The sequence below is a fragment of the Artemia sp. Qi Xiang Cuo genome, chromosome 5, assembly GCF_049724085.1.
Source record: "Artemia sp. Qi Xiang Cuo chromosome 5, ASM4972408v1, whole genome shotgun sequence".
Classification (NCBI taxonomy): Eukaryota; Metazoa; Arthropoda; class Branchiopoda; order Anostraca; family Artemiidae; genus Artemia; species Artemia sp. Qi Xiang Cuo.
The window spans coordinates 31,579,898-31,604,945 of NC_142798.1; the positions used below are offsets into that span (position 1 = coordinate 31,579,898).

The window sequence follows — 25,048 nt, forward strand, 5'->3', positions numbered from 1 at the left end:
ATGTTGCACTTGGTAGTATCAGGGCGCTGAGATCCTCGTGGGAGTCTCATTTTTTAGCGTCCTTTGTTTTGAAGTTCTTCCATTTGCCTGCACTACTAGGAGTCTGTCTAGCAGGTACTTGTAAATGAGTCCTACGAAATCGTTTGGAAAGCCCAGTTAACCCATTATGGTGCACAGCTTTTCCTTATTTGCATGGTTGAAGGCTCCGTCGTAATCGACGAGTAAGGTTAGCAAACCTTTACCCTCTTTCCAGACATCTCGCACTGCATTTTCCAGTGCCAGGAGAGTATCCACTGCACTTCTGACTTTCCTAAATCCTGATTATGGTGTTGCTAAAATATTGTTTGCTTCTGCAAACCATTCTAGCTAATTTGTCATGTCTTTCTCAAATGTTCTTAACAGAATTGGTAGTAGTGCTATGGGTCGAAAATAATGTTGTTTTTTCTTCTGGCTTTCTTGGTTTAAAAACTACGGTTACCATGGCTAATTTCCGTATTTTGGGAATTCTCTTGTTTGAAGGATCTTGTTGTACACGTGTAGCAATGGGTTCATGCGTTTTTCACCAGAATAAAGCAGTGAAATTATTGGCCGAAGTAGATGATTCTGATAAAGTCAATGCTTGTGAGCACTTTAGAAAGATCCTAAATTCAAGAATGCCAGATTGCTATTCTCTCATATAAATATCTGAATAAGTTTTTAACCCCTGTTTTTCTTTTTACTTATGACAGAGATATTCAATTCTTCATGATTAAATAGCATAAATGTGAATAATATAGCTCAGGACCTTAGGGTAAAGTAAATATATCCTTCTATAGGGTAAAGTAACCGAACACTCGTCCCATTTTCGGAAAATAGACAGTTTTTTGCTTACAGCACTTCTCATTTTAAGGACACGATTTTCATGCTTATCCCGGTCAATGCCAGAGTAAGGTTCTGCTGGTTTATGCAGCAATTCCTCCTAGATAAGGAGTCTGAGCAATTTTATTCACACTTTTAGCCGAAAAAGCAAATATAGCCTTTCTTTTGGTCCGCTGCCTTTGGGTAACTGATTTTCATCCCCTAGGTAACCGTGTTCGTCCTAGGACGAAATGGATTGAAACGTACCCTCCCGGGAAAAATTGATTGGACTGTTGATTCTGTCCCAGAAACTAAAAAAAAATACGCCAAACTTATTTCCAAATGTTTTTTTTTCTTCAGTTACATACTAAATATGTAAAAAACTTTTCTTATCGATTTCCACTAGATAAAAACACGGGATAAAAGCACAGAATAAAAACGCAAGTTAAAAAATCATCTTTAAAAGTCCACGGGCTGGGCAAATTTGGAATACTTCTTGGAAACTTGAGACCCATCAGCAAGCGTGAAAGGACCAATGCCAGATAATTTCAGAGGTCCTGAAAAAATCCAGCTCTCCGGAATGTCGGATACATCATCTTAGTTTGACCACTTCATTGTGAATTGTGGGAAGGAACACCATTTCAAAATTTTAGCCGGCATATATTCTTATACGGAAAGTCCAAGACTCGGCCGACGAACCATGGGACATCTCTTTTCTTTGCACTGAAAAAGACAGCATAGATATGATCCAGGATTACTCCTTCTTCTACTGTCTCTGTGTCCTCGCTAGGTCCAGCTGACGTTGACGGTTCAGGTACTTCTGAGGAATGTTTTTTCTTTGACTTGACAGTTTGCTTTTTTGTATCCTTCTTTGTACCTGTGCTCTTTTCTTGCCTATACGACTCGTTTGACAGATGTTGAAAGAACCTTCTTCGGACAGTCTTTTGGGGCTCTGCAGCATTTGCTACCCAACTAGAAGGTGGGGTGAGTGAAAATCTTACTCCTGGGTCAATTTTCATTGGAGTGTGCCAATGCACAGCATTGTTTTCTCCAGGGTACCTCAGAGACCTCCAATGAGCATAAAGACCCTTTGACGCTTCCTCTACTGTTTCGAGCGGGCTGGGATAGGCAGAATAAAAGCATTGCAAAGTTTCAGCATCGATGAAATTTTCCAGTGATTTGAGTACCACATCTGAACGGCTGTCTTTGGTTGACGGACTGTCTTCTTTGTCATTTTGTTGTTTGACAAGCTTATCGTAGTGTACGTTTTCGGCATTCCAAGGGAACAGTCCAAAAGCTTCGAATGACTTTTTCAGTAATTCTTTCGTCATTTTTGGGTCACTGAATTCGCCAAAAAGGCTGGCGAAATTCCTTTTCGTTACTTTAAATTCCTGGCCATCCAGCTTTGCTTTATTTCTTTTCTTACGAAAGAATTCCTGCCATCTTGACTTTAGAGGCTTAAACACGACGACATCTAGAGGCTGAAGAATGAAGGCGCTGTTTGGTGGCAAGCAGACTAGCTCAATTCCTTTTTCTTCATAAAGTTGGCTCAGGCTAAGTGACAGATGAGAAGCATTGCCATCCAAAAAGAGGAAAACGGGAGAAGGTACAGAGAACTCCTCTACCTTTTCCAGCAGCACCTGCTCGACAAATTCATACATGTTTTCAGCCCTCAGCCCTCATCCATCCCGATTCGGATGCGGACTGATAGACGTTTTCGGGGCAATCTCTTTCAACATCAGGATTAACTCTTCCAGATTTGTACGAATAAACAACGAACGGTTTGCAACTGTCTCCCGCAGCATCCACGCACATCATGACGGTCATGCAGGTTTTCTCATCGCCTCCCATGTTTTGTACTATATGCTTGCTCCCTCTCTCAGCCAGAACAACCTTTCCCCTAGGGAGGAAAAGGAAATTCTTCTCGTCGCAGTTCCACATTTGTCTCGGATCTAGCTGATCCATCTTTGGGACCCATTTCCTTCGAGCTAATTTTCATGGTTTTGGAACCATCCCCGAATCTTGGCTTCAGTGACCTTAGACCGTCCGCCATTTATGGTTTCCGGGACACGGGTTGTCCCCTCAGGGTTTCTTTTCAGGAACTTGTAGTACCAAGAAAATGTCAGTTTCTTCCCACGTATCTTTCTCCCTGCACGTTTCAAACATAGCTCATCTGTTTCAATTAAGTGGCGTACTAGTGGAAATCGTTTCTTCTGACAGTCAAATACAAATTCGACAATAGCTTTCTCTTCAGCAGCACTGAAAAATGATGGCCCTGAAGCAGAGCTCTTTGGGGTATCATCAGTTCCTTTGTTCGACTTACATTGTTTGTACGTATAAACAAGTGTCATACGTGGCATCCCGTACTTTTTGCCAATGGCCTTGAAGCCCAGCTCACCAGGGATCAACTCGGAAAGCGCCTTTTCCAGATCAGATTTCGTGTATCTTGCCTTATACTTCTTTTTCCTGACCTTGCTTTTCTCAGATGTCCTATTACTTTATCTGTCTTCATGCTTTTTCTTCACCAGTCTTTTTCTTTTCACCATGTTTTTTTTTTTCCTCCTTCATCAGAATCTCTGTCACTAAAAGAATCTTCACTGAAGTCACTTTTACTGTCACTGCTGGTTTCTATCGAGGAACTTGAAGAGCCTGTGCTACTTGAAGATGTAGAAAATTCTGTTACTGGAAAGTAGTCTCGAACCGACTCCATTTCGGTCAATGAGGAATCACTTTTTGCATAATATTTTTCGCATCCCTTCCACTTTTAGTGAGTTTTCTTTTGACTGGCTTTGCTCACTTTCCTTTCTTTCTTCCTTTTCTTTTCATCTTCCCAGTCGCTGTCATGCTTTTCTTTCTTTTTCTTTCTCTGCTCCAAAAGAGGCAGCTGAGGCTGAAAGCGCTTCATGTGTCTTGGAGGTGGCATTCTAGAAAAAAAAACAAAAATAAATTTCTGGTTTATACTGGGGGACGAAAACAAAACAAATCAGCAAAATTAGTCCCTTTTTTAAACAATTCGTCTCTTAGATGGTTCACCTTTAAAAAGTATGTTGTTAGTTATTCTGTCCCTTTGGTTATTCAAGCCACAAGGTGGACACAATTTTTACTGCGATTCGTCCCTGGTAAAACGAAAAGCTGTAGTTTTCCTAGTAATTTCCGTGATAATTGAGTACCGACACAGTTGAAATTTCTTCAGTCCGGGCGCGAGAAACCAAATAGAAGCAATCAAACAATTCGCCCCTAGTAACCTGTTTTGGTCCCTTGCTAATCTAGGTAAAAATTGACGTAAAGAAACACATTTAGCCTGTTCTATGCATGCCAACAAGAAAAGGAATAAATTTAGAACAGACCGAATGCAACAATTCGTGTGTACGTTCAAAAATATTAACTTTTGTCGGTTACTCACTTCAAAATCCTAAACTTCAGTCGGGCACCTTGAATACATGTGTGTCCCCGGAAACTGAAGAATCTTTTCTTCTTGAAATTTCACGGTATATTGGCCCACACGAGGGTAGGGACGAATACAGACTATCCTCAGTCTAATGCACGACCGTTTCCGATCAACAGTTTTGAAGCCTGCTCAAGTAACCTGAAAATTTTTGTCCCCGGCTATGGATTTTGGGGGACGAAAAGTTCGGTTACTCTACCCTATCAGAATTAATTTTGGTAAATAACCCACTCTATGTTGTCACTGAATTAAAATGATTGTTCCCGATCTTGTTTTTCTAGCATTTTACCTAAGTTTTGTACGATTGATTATTGCAGTCTTCGGGGCTGGCAAAGTGTGCATATTTTTTTTTTTTTCAATGAATGCATTTCTATTTCCAAAATAATACACAAATATAAAGAACAAATGCTATCAAGGTCAAACAACTTTGACTTCAGTTGCTTAACATGGTTTTTAAAGTTTTCATGATTGGTCAACCAAGTTGACTTAGGAATAATGTCATCAGACCTAGAGTTAGACAACGTTTTTTTTCATAGCCAAAGCACCAGTTGAAGAAATAGCTCCAAAAAACCACAACTTTCTAAAGTATTATAAAAACTCTCCTTTAGTTTTTTGCTTCAGCTGAAAAACATTTTCAAGGCTGACCATGAGTCAGCCATAAGCTATTCAAATGCTTATTCCTAGGTTGGCACAATTCCTGATCGATATCAAATTCATTTCAGTTCTCCAAAAAGATTTTTGAGTTTTCACAATATTCTCAATTAATTTACCCCTTATTGCAAATAGATGACTTCATACCAGGGGTTAGTGATAAGGGAACACTTATGGATAGTAGTAAGGGGGATGATCAGACTCCCTTTCGTCTTTGTTGATGTGAACTAGAGATGTTTGGAGTGTAGTAGATCAAAAACAGTAGTCAAGATCGAAGACAGACCTGCTGCTAAAAATTTACAAGAAACTGCTCTCTCAGCTGCACGGTGATAAGTAGAGGGAAGAAAATCTAATTGCAATCCGAGTCCTCTACTCTCTTTATTGACGTCACAGTTCATTTCATGAATGAGCAGTCAAGAGTAAACATGTCTATAGGATTTACTCGCTTATATTATTGAGATTAGCGAAGAATTTAGTAAAATCAGGGAGCAAGGGGTTGTTTTTTTTTATTGTGAGGTAAGTAGAGAGCCGCCTGGGGGAAAAATACTTTCCTTCAATTCTAAAGCCTAAAGTAACAAGCCTATAATTTATGTTGCTGATGGTTTGACTTCACTATTCATTGCAAACGTTTCAAGTACAAAAGCCCCCTTTTTTTCAGGTTGAAAGAGAGATAGCCATAATGAAACTAATAGAACATCCCCATGTTCTTGGATTGTACGACGTTTATGAAAACAGGAAGTATTTGTAAGTATGTTTCATCACCCATGGTCCTCAATGTGTTCGCATTAGTTTTTTTTTGTATTAATGTAATGTATGTAATGAAGAGTTTTTGTCATGTATTTGAGTTTTAATGTGTGTTCCTTTTTTTCTTATTGTTGTCTTTAGTTATTACTCCTTCTATTGTATTTTTTTCTTGACGGGCAATAAATGAATAATAATAAATAATAATATCCTAGGAGATTAAAGGGAAGACCAACTTCATAGTTTTTGGTAAGCTGTCATGCAAAACTATGCTATTTTCAAAAATTAGTTGCAAATCGTAGATTAAACTAAGTTGATGCAATAGATTTTGACTCTCCAATGATTACAGCGTTGGTCAGGTCCCAGGTGATTTTTTTCTTAGAAAGACGCGTTAAGATGCAAAAAGTATTTTCAACTTATAGAATGAAATATATGCAACTTATAATAATGCATTTTGGCTATTTTAAACGTTTGGTATGATTCTTTCTATTTTAATTTTCGACAAGCCGTAAATCTTACTTCACTCATGTTTTTCTTAAATAAATGAAGGACTACACAATGGGGGAGGAGATCCCTATGACAGGTCCAAAGGACTCCTCATATCGTTCTAAAATGATACCATATTAAGATTGAAACAGTAAGCAAGAAGAATAAATCACTTTCTGTAAAAGGAAGGTTCTCTTTCTTTCATTATTTGGATTTTTTCATGAAAGTTACTTCTAATGATTGTTCTTGATCTTGATAAAGCTGCCACCAAAGATCATTTTTAGGGGGGGGGGGGGGGGGTGAGAGATTCCGAATATCCTACTTTTTCCAAGATTGGAGTCCATGATTAGGATTAATATTCATTAGAAAAATTATTATAAAATAAACGAAAATACTCCAATTCACAGTTTTGACTGAAAAATCTTAGACTATTAACACTGTTAGACATTTCATATCAGAGGCAACGCTGTAGCGTTGCCTATAGTAAAGGCCATATGGCTCCAATGTTTTATTATTATTATTATTTTTCCAGAGGCACTTCATATGGAAGGGGTCGTCGTAGAAACTTCAAAGGGGGCTCATTTGATTGGAAATCGAGAGTTCTAGTGCCCTTTTTAATAGTCTAAAGCGATTGGAGGGCAACTAGCCCCCTCCCCATGCCGTTCATTCCCCCAAACACATCCAATCAAAATTTTGAGATAGCCATTTTGTTCAGCGTAGTTGATTTCCAGATAGAAAATATATTTTTGAAGAGGACACTCCCCCACAACCCACAGGGCAAGTGTTGTAAGTTATGCCATGGGCGAATATAAAGTTTTTATAGAATGCCTTGTCGTAGAAACTTCTAAACAGGCTCATTCGACTGGAAATTCAAAGGGCTAGTGCCCTTTTTAATAGTCTAAAGTGATTGGAGTGCAACTAGCCCCCCCCCCCCACACACCCATCATTTCCCCAAAACACATCCAATCAAAATTTTGAGATATTCATTTTGTTCAGCGTAGTTGATTTTCAGATAAAAATATGTTTTTGAGGAGGACACTACCCCACAACCCTCAGGGCAAGGGTTTTAAGTTACGCCCTGGGGGCATATAAGGTTTTTTATAGAAAGCGTTGTCGTAGAAACTTCAAAAAAGGCTCATTCGATTGGAAATTCAAAGGGCTAATGCCCTTTTTAATAGTCGAAAGTGATTGAAGGGCAACTAGCCTCCCCCCCCACGCCCATCATTCCCCCAAACACATCCAGTCAAAATTTTGAGATAGCCATTTTGTTCTGTGTAGTTGATTTCCAAATAGAAAATATGTTTTCGAGGAGGACACTCCCCCACAGCCCTCAGGGAAGGGTTGTAATTTATGCACTGGGGGCATATAAGCTTTTTGTTGAAAGCTTTGTCGTACAAACTTCAAAAAAGCCTAATTCGATAGGAAATTGCAAAGGACTAGTGCCGTATTCAATATTCAGAAGCGACTAGAGGGTAACTAACCCCCCTCTCACGCTCGCCTTTTCCCAAAACACTTCCGATTAAAATTTTGAGATAGTGATGTTATTCAACGTAGTTTTATGTTCTGGAAATTAGGTCTTTGAGGATGACAACTGCCCCACAGCCCTCAGGGCAAGGGTTGTTAGTTATGCCCTGGGGGCATATAAGGTTTTTTATAGACAACATTGTCTTAGAAACTTCAGAAAGGTCTCATTTGATTCGAATTTTAAATGTCTAATTCCCTTTTGAGTACTTGAAAGGGATTTTAAGGGAATTGGCACCCCTTTCACGCCCACCCTTTCCCTAAGCATATCCAATCAAAATTTTGATATTGGCATTTTGTTCAACGTAGTTGAAAGCTCCGGAAATTATATTTTTGAGCAGGACGCTCCCCCCACAGTCTTCAGGGGCAAGGGTTATAAGTTATAACCTGGGGGCATATGTGGTTCTTATGGAAGGAATGCTCGTATACACTTCAGAGAGGGTTCATTTGATTGGAAATTGAAAGTTCTAGTTCGCTTTTTAAGCGTCAAAAGATATCGGAGGATAACCAGCTCCCCACCCAAACCCTTTTTCCCAAATGCATCCAATAACAACCTTGAAATAGCTATTTTGTCGAAAATGGTTCACGGATTAAACTTCAAAAACTCCGGTGTCGGCAAAGGCCACCAGGGCTCGGGGGCAGGTGTTGTAAGTTAAGCCCTGGGGGCATATATGAGTCTTATGGAAGGGATGGTCGTATTAGCTTCAAAGAGGGATCATTTGATTGGAAATTGAAAGTTCTAGTTCACTTTTTAAGAGTCAAAAGAGATTGGAGGGCACCTAGCCCCCCCCCCCCTGCTCTACGCCATTTTTCCTCAAACCCATCCAATAAGAACTTTGAGACACATTTTTTTAAATAGTTCAAAGACTTCACCCTCCCCCCTCTCCTACTGTCTTCCCTAAAGTTTTCATCTTTGTGCCACCTACCTGCCCCCACCCAAAGACTTTAATAAGGTAATGTTTTGTATGGGAAGAAATTTAAAAGTTTCAACAAATTTCGAAGGGACATTAAGACACATCAAAATACACCAATAAGAACTAGATAAAGAATTTTCTATCCAATTACTCCCAGAAATTCTCTCAAACTGACAATTCTAAAATACGTAAAATTACAGCCATACTTAAAATAAGGTTAAAATACATACTTTGCGATAAATGCCAAATTATTGTGGCACAAAAATCCGAAAAATGGTCCAATCAAACGATCCTGTTCTTTCTGCATCAACAAATGAAATAGCCTAACTACTGTCTTTTGAAGCTATTTTTTCGATCCATTCATTGTTGCGTGAAAAAATCACGTTCTGATTTATCAGAGGCATGTAATTAGACTGTCTATAGCAAAGGCCATAAGGCTTCAATGTTTTATTATTATTAGTTAAAAAAACCTTGCATAAAAATAAGTTTTCTAATAAAAGTAAAGAGCCATATTAAAAATCAAGCTTAAAACGAAAAATAATATTTTCCTATTGAAGTATAAATGAAACTTAAAACGAACATAAATTAAATAAACAATCAATGCAAAGAAACATACAATAGATATTAATGTAAATTAATAAATAAATTTTGAAACGAGTGAAACTTAAATTTAATATGCAAATCAAGCTTTAAACGAACAAAATCACTACAAACAAGAGTTTAGGTATGACCTCCTTCTCTCACTGTAAAAGTTTAAAACCTATTGCGTAATTGGCGCTTTACTGAAAACGGTATGTGCCTTTAACAGCCTTGGAAAGTACAAACAAAATCAAACTGAATATTTGATGTATAATGATATTAATTGTTGAAAGATCCATCAGTTCAAGAATTTATCTCACTGTCATTGTATTTTTATTTTCAATGCTGTAAGAACTGGAAAAGAAAATATTTGTAATTTAATTCGTTTTCAGTTAAGCGCCAATGACGCAGTAGGCTTTTGGTTTTTATTTACAGTTAGGAAAGAAGGCAGTATCCAAACACTTTTTTGTAGTGAAACTATATTCGTCTTTAAAAACTTTAAAAAGCGCTAATAAATTAAAATTAATATTTGATTCATAATGATATTAATTGCTGAAAGCTCATCAGTTCAAAATGTTACTATAATTTTAATGTTTATTTTCAATATCAAGTACAAAAGAAAATATTTGTCATAAAATTGGTTTTCAGTAAAGCGCCAATGTCGCAGTAGGTTTTAGACTTTTACAGTGAGGTGATACCCAAACTCTTGTTTGTAGTTATTTCTATTCGATCCAAACTTGATTTCCATATTCAATTTAAGTTTCACTTGTTTTAAGATTTATTTATTCATTTACATTAATATATATTGTATGTTTGTTCACATTGATTCTTTATATAATTTCTGTTCATTTTAAGTTTCATTTATACTTTAATAGCAAAATATTTTTTTTTTCGTTTTAAGCTTAATTTTCATATTCAATTTAATCATTACTCGCCTTAAGATCTATTTATTCATTTATATTATTACTTGTTGTATGTTTTTTGCTGTGATTCTTTATTTAATTTCTGTTTTTTTTGGGTTTAATTTTCTCTTTAATAGTAATTTCTGTTCTTTTTTATTTTGAATTTTAAAAGGTTTTTGTATCTGTTGAGCTTAAGTTTAAAATGGCCTTTACTTTTCTTTGAAAAAATTATTTTTCGGAATCTTTTTTTTTTAATTAATATTCAAAAGCGACCATTATTTCCAAGGCTTCGAGAGATTCGGGGTCGAAGGCTAGATGAAGTGTATTTTTAGAACCAAACTTAGGAAAAGATTTCCTTTGGGTCTTTTAGACCATCTTTAGGGGGCAGGAGAGGAGGAGTGGTGGTGAAATAACATGTTCAAATATGCTTGTCTCTGTTTAAGTTGAGGTGTAATTGGGTTTAATTTTTTTTTTATAGGTACTTGGTATTGGAACATGTGTCTGGTGGGGAGCTGTTCGATTATTTGGTGAAGAAAGGGAGACTCACACCAAAGGAAGCAAGGCGATTTTTTAGGCAAATTATTGCAGCTTTAGATTTTTGCCACAGTCATAATATCTGGTACAGATTTTACATTCTGAAACTTATTTTGATACGTTTTGATTATTTTATTTTAGGGGAGGGAGGATAATTAATCAGAACACAAAACGGAGATTTTTCTAAAATCGATATGGGACAATTTTTCTGATTCTCAAAGCAAATAACGAAGTAAAGCTTTATATTTAAAATGAAATAAGGTTAAATCGGAGATATTCATTTATTATGCTTATATTTTATCATATAAACTTTTGACAAGTTTGATTGAAGGTAGGTTGGTTTTCACAAAATATCTATAGTTGCTGATTTATATTGATGAATGAGATCAACCTTGCTAAAATAACCATTCTTTTATGTAGGCTATTACGGGCCTACCATAATATTCTCTATCCATCTAAATCTATTCCTTAAAATAGGTGTTGATTTGTTTTTTATTCATATGTATATACCACAGTGTATGTGGCGTAATTGTTTGAAAACTCGCTATATAACTGGAATGCTATCTGCTTTTCTGCCAGAAGCATTATTCCGAGAATACTGCCTAATTTCTTAGATATCATTTTCCTTCTTATTGGAATGTGTCTAAATATGTTAGAAAATGGGTATGGCCGTTTTTGCTCCCCAAAGCATATGTGGTATAAAGATTTCGATCGCAGATACGATCACTCCATCGGAAGCATAATTATGTCCTTATTAATCTGTTTGATTTCCTTAGATTTGAATGTTTTTTTTTTAAGATGTAGACGTCGACGTTTTTATTTATTTATTCGGGCACAAACAGCCACAGTTAGCACTAGCTTGTTGCTGCACAACCTAACAACAAAAGCTGCAACACAAACTAAATCTCAGAACTATAATCGTGACATTTCCCATTTTGCAACAATGCTACCATATGGATCAAAGTGTTGCTTTCAGAGCTGAAGTGTTGCTTGAACAATGCAAACTATAAGTGAAAGTGCAGTTATCAAAGCTACATTTTAAAGGGTCAAACAATTTATTGGGTAAACCCAAACTATATCCGAGCTGAAAGTTCTGTGAAAGAAGAAAACGAAAGAAGAACCTTTGTGAAATCCAAGACCTTCAAGTGCTTCTGTGGTCTATCCAAAATTACCATAGCCATATACATACGAGATAAGAAGCTTTTTAAAGAATAGCATCTTTATTATGGCCTACGATAAGAAGTGTGGTCTCATACCAGTGAATATTAAGATGTGCCAATGTGCATCATCTCTAATAAGTAGGACCCTAACGACCTTTAGTTTAAACCTGACATTACTATTTGGTCCGCAATGGACCCATTCCCCGATGATGGTTACATTTGAGAAACTAATTATCGCTGTTGACCATTAATTATTTGTTATAGCCTTCATTCCAAAATGGTGAGTAACACCAAGCTCAGGCTCTTGTACTTTCATAAAAAGTAAAAGGGCCAAAATTGTATTCTCTTTGCCACCTATAATAAGAATGAATCTGAATGTTTTACTACCTTGTGTTTTTGAATAACAAGTGATTAATCCTATTTTATTACAATGGGTTACGGGGACATTAGACAAGGTTTTGCTTAATTTTTGCGAAAATTTATATATTTTTTTTGCAAATTATAATTGCGACTCCAGTTTTATGGTAAGATGTTCTGCTTGAATGCCGTCCTTTTCGTTAAAATTTATTCTGTGATTTGATCCATTGACTTGTTTTTGATAATGAAAGAAACAAACAATAATTAGGTGTAAAAGGAAAAGCCAATCCGATGGCTTGTTGTATGTAAGTGTCTTGTTGTAAATAGCAATTATGGAAGAACACAGTTACATCATGGGACTCCAGCTGGGTCTCTAGAAAAGGGGCCCGTGGCCTTCAGCTGGGATTTTAATCTTAAAATTTTTGGGATAAAAAAACGCTCTCCCTCTCATACTTTTTTTTTATGTTCTTATTGTATGGTATTTCGTCTTCAAATTTACACAGGGGTAGGTTTTTCGTTACAATTCCTTTCTTTCTTGTCTATTTGTAGGTCGGATGGGAGTTTTAGGCCTCATACGAAGTCATACGGAGGGGTATTGCTAGATATTTTAACGTTTTTAAGGAGGCTAAGACTTCAAATTTTTCTACATGTCAAAATTAGGCACATGCCTGGGTTCTTGTTTGAGATTCCTCGTTCCCATTAAAAGATCTCATTCTTTTGATGTCATCTGTATTTTTATTGTTTATTTATACCTATGTTTCTATTATATTTATATATATATATATATATATATATTTTTATTATTTATATTTATTTATATTTTTTATTATTTTTCTGTTTTCTATTGTCTTAAGAGTTTGTTTCCTCCTAAAATAAACTTGTACATACAATCCAGGTAAGGACGCACCCAGGAGAAGCGGAACTCGGGGCAAAGCCCTCCTCATGAAATCCAACGTTTTCTTGAATTTCTGGGTTCTTCTTACTCAAATTATGAAATCATTTTTTTCTTTATTAGCCCCCTCCCCTTCTTTATTATTAACCACCCCTCCCCCCAGAAAAGAGTCCTGGGTACATGCCTGAGTTCAAATCCTAACAGTGTGTATCTTCAATCTATTGGCAATCCCACCAATCAATAAATTTCTAATTCATACAGCGATAAAGTAGTTTTTAAAAGTTGTTGAAGTGGAAACCAGACTTTAACAAAAAATATCTGTATGGTTCATTTAGTTCTTAGTTAGCTGAAAAGGCTATGTAATTTTGAATTAGCTTGCTATAGATTCATGTTTTTGCTAAAATTTGCATTGCCCTTCTAATCCTGAAAGGTGTATCTCATTTTTCTTAGCCACTTAAGAAAATTGCAAAAAGTGGTGAGTGCTGTGGAAAGTATAAAAATTATAGTTAAAATCGTAATAATGTCAAGATTTCGGTGGTGGGAGAGCTCGGGCCTGAAGCCTCTCCCGCCTGTGTATCTGCCTGCTTTTTTAAATCAAGATTGTGTAGCCTTGTTGTTGTTGCTTCTTGCATACCCTGTACAATATGAAAACCCAGTTCTGATAGTAAAACCAGATTTTCCTGTGTACGGTTTAGTATACAAACAAGAGGACTTTGTTTAGACACAAACGCATTAACGGCAAGATCTTTCCCATTAGCCAGTAGCCATACGAAACGAAAGCTTCGTTGAATTATGTAAAAGATCATTTGTGCCGGAAATCCAGTGCACAAGATGTGCTCGCGGTAGCTGCGTTAGTATCTATTTTCTTTGTTTTGTAATTTTATTTATTTTTCTGCTTTTTGTATCAGTAGTTCATTTATTTCTCTGCTTTTTACTTATTTTGTTTCTAGATTCAAGTAGCCCACTTGCACGTTCGCTCTGCGCTTCAATCACTGCTTCTTTTTGTTTATTTGGTAAGGCTTTTTATGATTTTCTCTTTATTTCCTCTGATTTATTTTTATGTATTATTTGAAATTTGCTGAAATGCCTAGTTACCTTCTTAGTTTCTAACATAGAAATTGATTTTTACAGTTTTCCCTTTAGTCCTGTAAAAAATAGGGTTTGACCTCAAACAAATTGCTATCATTGCTACTTTTTCCTGCTAGAAAAAGTGAAAATGAAATCCACTGGCTCCAAGAATGCAGAATATGGCTTAATTGTTTGATCTGACCCTCGTCCATTGGTCAGAAATTTTCAAAAGATTGAATAGAAGGTAGAGATGATGAGGTATTTTCTGAGATAAATTCAAGCAACATAAAAACTCAAGCTTTCTAAAAAAAATTATCACAGTCCAATTCTTTTCGGGAACATTTCAATTTGTAATAGAGATCGGGAAAGATTTTGGCAGACACAGGCAGAATTGAGGTGTATAGAAATTATTATTCTATCGAAACCCGGGACTAACTTTTGGGCCCTAGACATTTTCTCTTACCTGCCGCTCCGTTTGAACATCTGGACGATGTTTTTTTTATCAGCCATATTTTTTATCTAGCGATATTTGAATATTAGACAATTGATGCGTTCCCCGAAACTTAAAAGTTTTATTCCAAAGAATATCCTGAGACTTAACCGAAGATTTGCGGTTAGTAGTAGAATTATCATGACCATTTTTCTTTAAATCACGGATAGCAATTAGAAGATTTTGAGGAAATTAACTTGGTACTACATGCTAAATAGTTTAACCTCATTCACCTATCAATTATTAGTAAACTACTTGCGAATCTGAAAATTATATGTCCAATGTTGCTGTAGCAATAAGACTTTCTTCTGTGAATTGGTAAAAAAAAAACTAACTCAACTCACAATTCTGCCAAAAAATCTAATCATTGTTGTTATACCTTTGATCGCCAGATGTAAGTTGTTAATATAGATAAGTAATAAAAGAGATTGTGAGGGAGAACCTTAAGGGTCTACAAAAGTAAATCTGTGAATATGTCAAGTAGAATCCTCAGTATCATAGAAAACAACACGATATCCATGATAGAAGAAAAATCAGGTTCCACAATTTTCAAATTTATAATTCGGCAGTCCGCAGGTATCGAACGCTTTTACAGCATCCAAAACATGCCTGAAACCTCAACTAGAATATCCAGCCCGTTATTATCGCGCGCTGTTACTACTGAATAGGATCTTCTGCGGACAAGACCTCCCCTGAAGCCAAACCGACCATTAAAGAAAAATTTACTTTTAGCCAAAAAAAATCATAGTTCTTGAAAATAATATTTTTTCATTCACTTTGGATAGCACTGGTAAAAGATAAATTGGTCTGTTGTTATCAATTTCTTTTTATTCTCTCCTGAAAATTGAGAGTAGTTTCAGCTTTTTTTGAAAGCATGGGAAAAAACCCTTCCTTAAAACGCCCATTCTAAACAGAGCTTAACTAACTTATCACAATTTGAGACAAAGGTAATTTAAAAACTTTTAAAGAAATGAAAACTGACACAAAAGCTTTTGGTTTCATCTTTATAGCAGTCTCTGCTGCTTCTTTTTCTTTTGTTCGTGAAAGAAGAAGACTAAAAGTCTTCGGTTGGCTAAAAAACGAACGAAGCCTCATGGGCTATGGGATCTCCTGGGATATGGGATAAGGGATCAGATGGGATCTCTTACTAACGTTAAGCCCCACTGTGGAAAAAATGACCAGCCATTTCTTGCGCAACTACACGAGACTCACCAAGCTAATCAATAGCAAGAGTTCAGTAAAAACTATTTTAATGATTGGTCTGATGATAGTTGCTCACATTTTCACCGATTTATTTTGGTGAATTCTAAACTGGTTGAGACGTTCCCTTTTAAGTTTTCTCTAGGGTTTATTCAAAGCGTAATCAAAGTTCTTCTAAACTTTTAACAAGTTCATTCCCATTACTAATGGATACTTAGTAATGTTTATACCTCTTATTAACAGAATTTTGTGTCATCTAAAATTTGTAAGGATTATTCTTTTTTCTCGCCATTGACATGGCGTTTTGCTGAAACAAATTCTAAAGTTGTATAAGAATTTAGTATCAGTAAAACATTGATTTGAATTATGATTTGCATTAAAAAACCTGATCTTTAAACCAATATAAAAACACCAAAATGATCAGAAACTTCCTTTGAAATTACAGATGAGCAGTGGTGGTCTTGGCCCTTAGCGCCCCCTCCCCCCTGTCTCTCGAAAATTTTCATTCATCTACAAAATTTTTATTTATTATCAACATTTAATAAATACAAATTACAGAATATCACACAAAAAGAGAATAATGATATTTGGAATTCAAGGAATTCCATCGTCATTTCAAGGAATGGTGATGGAGATATGGGAAAAATAAAAATTTCGGATTCAATTTACTTATACTTATTGTCAACTGCGCCCTCTACATTATTTTAATGAAAATAAAATTTCTAAAATTACAAAATCATTATAACTGTTAAATTATTTATTTGAAATTTTGTACCCCTAAAATTTTTACGCATGGGGAAAGTGCCCACTCTGTCCCTCCCCTAGAACCACATCTACAAGTGAGCCAGCGCTGTTCAAATTCACAACTTTATTGTCAATCAAAATGGCTGAGCTTTCCGTGACTAGTGCGAATATTAATTGAAGGACGTAAATTTAAAATAAAATATTAATTTGCCGAATTCATGGCAATTCGTTTATCCTGTGTGTTCTAATCATTTGGTGCCACCCAGTGGGACAAAAATCGCTCCCTCCCCTAGATTTTGAAAAATACCTTTTTTTTTAGTATTTTCATTGAAAATATTGCAAAAACAACAAAATTAGATAAGTTTTTTGCAGTTCATATTATTGACTAACGAATTAAGTAAACATACCACTCGATGTTTGTTGGAAATGGATCATTTTTGTTGGAAATGAATTTTACTCCCACCTATATATATACCAATTCAGGGTATACATTTGTATACATTGGTGGGGGTAAAGTTTATACTTACCTCTCATTTACATCAGAACTAAAATTTACTCCCCCCCCCTAATGTGTAAATATATACCCTGAATTAGTATATATAGGGGTGGGGGTAAAATTCATTTCCAACAAAAATGATTATTATATTTGGAAAGAGTATAAAAAAGGCATCGAGTGGTATGTTTACTTTATTCGTAAATCAATAATATGAACTGCGAAAAATTACCAAAAAATTACCCTCTCCCTAGATTTTGAAAAAAAAATATGTCCTCCCCCTTAATTCCCGTAAATTGACACTACTGAGACCCGACATTATTACAGCTGCGCAAGAAGCTACCGGTAGCCTAATAGGTTGGTTCTATCTGCTCTCAATAACTACATCCACCGCTTGACTTTTAAACGCCATTTCGAAATATATACTATGAAATGCACACTTAGCTTCAACACTTAACCTTATGTAGAATAAAATCTACAACGCTTCTAAGCACCTTACCGCCTATTAGTAATATTTTTACTTTTAAGTTAAAAACATCCACATCCTAAAATAAAAGTTCAAAATAGGGATAAAATCCTTTTTAATAGACAGTGTATAGAAAATTCATCAAAAATACCAGATATTTCGGTCACATATACATTGACCGTCATCAGTAGTAAAACTAAACAGTTTAGTTTTACTACTGTCACTGATGACGGTCACTGTATATGTGACCGAAATATCTGGTATATTTTGTGAATTTTCTATACACTGTCTATTAAAAAGGATTTTATCCCTATTTTGAACTTTTATTTTATCGGCATGGAAAGGCAGTGTGGTCTTCGAAATTATCTATCCACATCCTAAGGGCGTCTAACCTATCATTCAATAAAGTTTTTGTAAATTCCATCATATAAACATTTGTAGGTAAGGGCTGAGCATAAGCCCGATCGATATTAGTTAAATATTGTGAGTAGTATCTAGAACATCATGCAAGAAAAAAAATGCCTCGAGCTATTTTTGTGTTGGAAGAGCAACACCATGGGCTTTTCTCCCACCGATTTAAGTGTATTGCAAGAAAGGGGTCTAACTTCCTTGGCTTTTAAGGAAAGTCTTTGAACCATATTTCTGCTTTTGGGTGGAACGCCTTGTTCAATCAGGCAAGCAAGGAGAAACCAGTTTCAGATTAGATTTGTTTTTAATTAGTAATAAAACTAAATAATTTTCAAAAGTTCTTCCCAAAAAAGTTTTGCTAGATGTTGTCCTAGTCGTGGTAAAAGTAGTAGATGGAGAGGTAGTGGTGGTAGCAATAGTTCTAGTTGGGGTGGTCATGATAGGAGCAGTCGTGTTGAGACTAGTCATAGTAGAAATTTTCGGCGTTGACACCTTCAATGTAAGAGTAGTCGTTTGAGGGGTCATAGTACAAGAGCTGGAGGCGTTCCACGAATCTAAAATTACGGATCGAATGTTTTCTGTAATCGAAATTTCCTCAAATTTAAGTTTTTTACTCTATTCATTTCAAATATAGGGTATAGCCAATTCAGTTGGCTACTTAAAACTTTTGAACTCAAGCAATTTAATCTTTAACTTAAGTTGTTAATGCGGTTAATTTAATTAGTTCAAATCATTTTTAATAGTAAATAGTTCTTCCTTTTGGAATAGTCCCTAAATAATCCTTGAATGACCAAAATTTGACAGAGGTGCAATACATCTATGAGTTTGAAGCTCGGTAGGGGAAGAGGTTCCAAACTCCATGACTCCACTTTGGGCCCTCAAATTGTATAAAATTGTGCTAGTATGACTCGTATTTTAAAAAGTCATAGCATAACTATCTCTGTGCTAAAGTGTATCATTAAAATCTATGTTTTGATACACTACTACTGCTACTAACAACTCACTGCAGCACCAAGCCGCCTGAGGCCAACACAGCTACGCATGCTCCTCCTCCGTCCCAGTCTATTCAAATCCTCCTTTACACCCTCACAAGAAGTTCCCATTCCCCTTAATATTTCCTTACGACATCCTCCCACCCCATTTGACGACAACCCGCTTTTCGTTTGGCCCAAGATGGTTGGCCGACAAAGACAATCTTTGATAATCTGTCATCCTTCATCCGTAGAACGTGTCCTAGCCATCTTATCCTTTCTGTCATTGCAGAGCCCTACAAAGCGGGACTGAATCACATTTTTCATATAGCTTACTATTTAAGATACGGTCAGTTTGTCGGGTAGGGTAACTAAAATAATCTGTAGTTAATTCCTCTGGAAAACATCTAGTAACTCCTCTTCCGAGCGTCAACGTCTCAGACACTTGACCACTGCCATCACTGTAGCTTCTAATATTCTAATCTTTACTCGCAGACTTATTTTTCTTTTCTTCCAAACTTTTTTCAACTTTGAAAAAACACCCGGGCCTTGGTTATACTACGTAAGTGAAGCTGTTGATCGATCTTCTTGTCACCCAACATCACCTTCACTTATTCCTAGTCTTAGCGACTTAATTTTCTTGACATTAATTTTCAAACCTATTCTCGCACCCTGAACTCGCAAAACTCCTAAAATTCGTATTTTAGAACATAACATTGTGTTTTTTTTTCATATTCATACATTTTCATATAGGGTTCTTAATTATCGTAATAATCTATAGGAGATGAGCATATTTTCTTTAAAATAAGACCTTATAAAAGGATGAATTTTGTTTTATGGCTTTGAAACTTGAGCTACGAAAATATTGCGGGGAGGGCGTTCTTGAACTGATGCTCTCCTTTATAGGAATGTGGTGGGGAGGGACAAGAAGGAATCCCTCTATTTACCCATAGTTATTCAATTTTGCCCTTTCTGGAGCATACTTTAAGTATCTTTGAACATTGGAATCAGGGGGACATGACATCCTGGTTCAGTCTTTCCCTCCAGCCCGAAAATCTAATTTTCACTTCTTTAGCGCTTATTAGATCTAGGTCCATAAGTAGAAATGGCGATTTATCAAAGCCCTTAAATATCATTTTTCAATTAGAATATGTTTATCGCTTAGTGTATTTAATACTTTATTGTTTGTAAAGCCTAGCCAAACTTCTATGTTTTCTTGTCTATGTCAAGTCAAATCCGACAATAACAAAATCTATAGAGCCTATGTATAAAATTGAATGTATGTCTCTCTGTGTGTGTGTGTCCTATTTTCTGAGAAGGGGGAATTTTATGGTGGGAAAATTGTCTACGGAGGGATTTTTCAAATAACTTTAAATTTAAAAATATGATCGTTATTAATGCATATAGGGATTTTCAGCGAAGGGGTAGTTTTCCACACAGGGGAAATTTACCGGGAAGATTTTCTTTGGAGTTCTTTCGTTTATGATCGTAGCAACGCGCGACTGATATGCTAGTTACCCTATATAAACCGAAATTTCTTCCTATGATTTACGCAAACATGTTTCAACCGAATCTAATGGAAATCTTTGAAGGCAGAATTCAAGAATTTTCCATTTGAATAATTCTGCTTTGACTTGTTTCAGCAAGTCAAGTATTGAGGAATTAAATTAAAAGAATTAAAATCATTTTTCATTGACGATCCGGTTGTAGAATTGACTGTCAGAATTTATATTTAATTCCTTTACATTTTTTCATTTTATTTCATTATGCATATGGATACACCCAGAAATATGGTGGGGAGGACTAAAACTCAAGGTCTTTCTTTGGAGGGTGAGGGGAGTGAGGCGCTCTCAAGTACTTACCTTTTGATTTCACTTAGTTTCTTGTGGATCTTTTCCAGCAAAAAAGACTGTTTTTTTTTGGCAAAAAACAGTATATAATAAGATAAAAGAAACTGAGAGTCCTATAGTCTGAACAATAAGTTTAGGCTAGTCATAAAAAAAAACAATTGTCAACGCTAGTTTGTGTTGGACTGTTTTAATTATGCAAATTTGTATTTTCATTGCCGATTCCAGAATCCTTATTATCGATCAAAAAGTAGTTAAGCAGCATCTTTGTAAAAATTGACTCTGGGATTTGGCCCTGTTCAACTTAACTTAATAACATTTTTTTTTGTTTTATCAATATTTGTCTATTTTTTAGTCATCGAGACCTTAAGCCTGAAAACTTGCTGCTCGATGAAAAGAATAATATTAAAATTGCTGATTTTGGAATGGCCTCTTTGCAACCTGAAGGAAGTATGCTGGAAACTAGTTGCGGGTCGCCCCATTATGCATGTCCGGAAGTTATAAGGGTAAATCGAGTTTTATTATTCTTGGTTATTTCGTACTCATTCTAACTATAATCATAAGTGTGTTAGAAACACTTACGATCGAAGCTCAACCCTTTTAAAAGTAACGTTGTACCATATCCACTTTTGGCACTTTTTACAGCTGAAATGTGGTATTTGAGCAGGAAATCGAAAAAAAAAAATCCTCAAACTGCTAAACATTTGCTTGAGAAGAATTTGCTGCAGAGAATAACAAATGAAACCATCCATGAGAAGCCAGGCCCATCTCTCTTGACAGATGTGACTAGAGTCTTCCAATGGAGGTGCTTTGATCATGTTGCAAGAATGGATGGCCACCAGAATCGCAAATGCAGCAATAGATTGGCAAACACATGGATTGTAGAGATAGACCTACACAAAATCTCATGTGCACTTACTACAGTGATTTGCTAAACCTCTACAACACTTTCCAGCCTCATTAGAAGGATATTGCCGCGCTAGTAAGTTGGAGGAATGATTGGCGGCTCCTTCTTGATGCCTTGAGTTCCTTTGAAGATGCAGATGGAACTAAGGTATAAGGGTGGGTTAGTAAATTAGATGCTTCGAATAAAGTGGAGCTAACAGAATTTAGTTGCTCAAATAACTGATTCTACATTTGACTTAAGCTTTTGAGACAAAGCCCGATGTCTCTCACCCAATTTGAATGTTTTCTTGAAATTTTTCTAACTAACTGACTATTAATATCAAAATCAAACAAAAACAATATATTGGAATAAAAATTCATTTTATTTTTATAATTCCTCTCCTAGAAAACGTTTGATTCCAGTAAGGTTTCCGCTCCGTCTCTATTGGAAAGGTATAGCCAGTAATGCGTTTTTTTTTCATCCCCTCTCCTCTACTGGATGCGGCCTTGATTGTTTCATGCTATTAAATTTTCTTCTACGAGGTCCTAGAGCTCACTCTAACTTATCTACTCTTTTCTAGTCAAGTTTGTTCCTTGAAAGGAGTTAATCTAGGGAATCAATTTTCTGTAGCTTAAACCACACTCTCCTTCCTTATTTGCTAGTTAAGTGAGATTAAAACCTTTGGTCTTTATGCTTATTTCTTTGATACTATGTTGTTAAGCTTAGAGCTGGAATTTGAAAAATAATCAGTGAAGTGTGTCAAAATAAGTGAGGCAGGTCTATCCTGTACCGCTTCAAGAAGAAAGACTAAATCGGTAAACAATATTATGGATGAAATAAAATTCAAGGGAGATAGATCAGGACAGACCAGGTAATTAGGAAACACGTAAGATGAGAAGAGAGTAAGAAAAAAGCCGATAAGACTCGAGAGTTCCGAAAAAAAGAGTTCTAGAACCTTGACTGTGGTTTTACGGACCCACATAGATTTTTGGGCCGAACAGACGGAAGAGACTCTTGGGATTATTAATGAACTTTAAATTTTGCATTAGATTTGCTTCAGCTTTACAAAAATATCGTGTGTAAGATGTTAAATAATGATTATGGTATCCAACTGGATCAAACAGTTCGTGGTAACGAACTGTAAGTAAGGAGCGACTCGGCTCAATAGTAACTGAAACTCTAGAAAACAGAATTTTGATACCAATAGATATAGCAAAAGAATTGGCTTAATGTGCTGATTTTGAATATATTAGTTTCATTAAGTTTAGTCTTAGCCGCCAAAAGCCACGAGCCTAATAAATTTTTTTCTGATTTTTGAAAATAGAGGGAAACATCCCCTGAAAGTATTATAATATTTATGAAAATCACACCATCAGCTTCAGCCTATTAAAAAACCCTACTGTAGTGGTTTTAAGCTCCTACCTGCAAAAATATGGAATTTTGTATTTTTTTTGCCAGAAGAAAGATCACGGATGCGTGTTTATTTATTTTTTTCCCCAGGGGTGATTGTGTCGACCCAGTGGTCCTAGAATATCGTGAGAGGGCTCATTCGAATGGAAATTAAAAGTTCCAATGCCCTTATTAAGTGACCAAAAAGACTGGAGGGCAACCTGGCCCCCTCCCCGCCCCTTTTTTCCCCAAGTCGTCCGATCAAAATTTTGAGACTGTCATTTTGCTCATCATAGTTGAAAGGCCCAATAACTATGCTTTTGGATATAAGATGACTCCGCACAGCCCCAGGGTAAAGGTCTTTAAGTCATAAAATTTGGGCATTTTTCACTTATAGTATTTGTTATTGTGCAGTATGTATACATTTTTGGGTGGGAGGGGCTAATTTTTTTCTGGGGGGATTTCAACAGGGGAATTTTCTATGGGGAGGGAAGTTTTCAGGGGGTGAAATTGTCAGAGGAAATTATACACTGAAGGAATTTGCCAGAATTCCTATACAAAATTATTTTTAAATGTCTGGCTTTCTCTTTTTTTTTGTCTCAATTTTACGCATGCAGTAATTGTCCGGGACAAATTTTCACCGGGATTTAATTGTCTAGAGGATGTTTCTGTGGGAAGGGGGATTACTCCGTGTAGGTGGGGTCAGATTTCGTGACATTACTTAGAAACGATCAGAAATAAAATAAAAAAATAAGTTTTTTCAACCGAAAGTAAGGAGCAACATCAAAATTTAAAACGGACAGGAATTATTGCGTATATGAAGGGAATTGCCCCTCCTCAACACCTCGTTGTTTACGCTAAAATTTGAATTTGTCCCAATTCTTTAAGAACGACTCCTGGAACACAAAGACAAGGGTCGTTTAATTAGAAAAATAGGAAGCTTTTTTAAAAGTACTAAAAAACTTGAGGGTAAAGAGCGAGGTGTTGAGGAGGGGGCAATCCCCTTCATACATGTAAAAAAAAATTTTTCCTTTTAACTTTTAATGTTGCTACTTACTTTCAGTTGAAAAAACTTGTTTTTTTTATTTGATTCAAAGAAGAAATCAAATCATTGGAATTTTTGTATTGCTTTTTACAAAATTTCAGTGACCTAGCTTCCTTATATATTGTTTAAAAGTTTGGTTTGAGCTAAAGTTTTGATCTATTCCCAGTCTTACGTTAATAACAGGCTTTTATTCATGGTTTATTTTTCGAATTATAGGAATTTGGGATCTGTCAATTTTTCCAAATTTGTTTTTGTCCTTCGATGCGTTTAGGGCGTGCTCTACATTTCGCTAAATTACTTCTTATGTTTAAAAAGGGAAGTACAGTCATTAGTTGTTACCTCTGAATATTGACCAGTTTAACATCTGTTTCGCTGGTTCTAGGCATTTACCCCCCGGAGATCCCCCCCCCCCCCGGAAAATACCCCCACGTGGAAATACTCCCCCGTGGAAAATACCCTCCTGGAAAATACCCCCCCCCGTGGAAATTCAGGCTTTCAAAATTTGAGAATTGTATTTGAGTTTTTTGTTTATTTCCGTAGGCGCAAGGAATTTTGGTGCATGTGTAATATGCGCCACGGGCTTACTTGTATGCTCTGTAAAATTTGACAACACACGAGTTTTTTTGTCACTTTATATATAATTTTAGGCTACATATTGGCAAATTAGAGGGCGGGGGTAAGTATAGTGGGTATACATACACAATGTGTATTGTACAAGTATTCTGCATATTAAATAGACGGGTAAAGAAGGAATTTCAAAGCGAAATATAATGCCATTAACACAATAAAATAACATAAATGAAAGGCACAAATAACATAAACTTTGATCAGATATCATCATAAAACACTTAAATGTGACACTACATTAACCTAATAATAATACTTAATACCTGGAAAATCGGTCATTGAAAAAAAAATTTCAAAGAAAATTGAAAATTTTCTTATACTTTTAGCTTTAACAATTGTAGCAGTGATAATAGCAGAAGCAATAGTAGGAGCATTGGACGTAGTATTAGTGATTA

At 35.9% G+C, this 25,048-nt stretch overlaps 1 protein-coding gene across 1 annotated transcript in view; it reads left to right on the forward strand.

Annotated features, from left to right (window-relative positions):
* The window catches only part of sff (BRSK family serine/threonine-protein kinase sugar-free frosting), a 214,872-nt gene that overhangs the window by 64,220 nt on the left and 125,604 nt on the right, over nucleotides 1–25,048 (forward strand). The window contains exons 3-5 of the mRNA XM_089088812.1: nucleotides 5,592–5,677; nucleotides 10,555–10,695; nucleotides 21,062–21,212. Coding sequence (XP_088944938.1) covers nucleotides 5,592–5,677; nucleotides 10,555–10,695; nucleotides 21,062–21,212 — 378 coding nt within the window. The remainder of the gene's footprint in view (nucleotides 1–5,591; nucleotides 5,678–10,554; nucleotides 10,696–21,061; nucleotides 21,213–25,048) is intronic.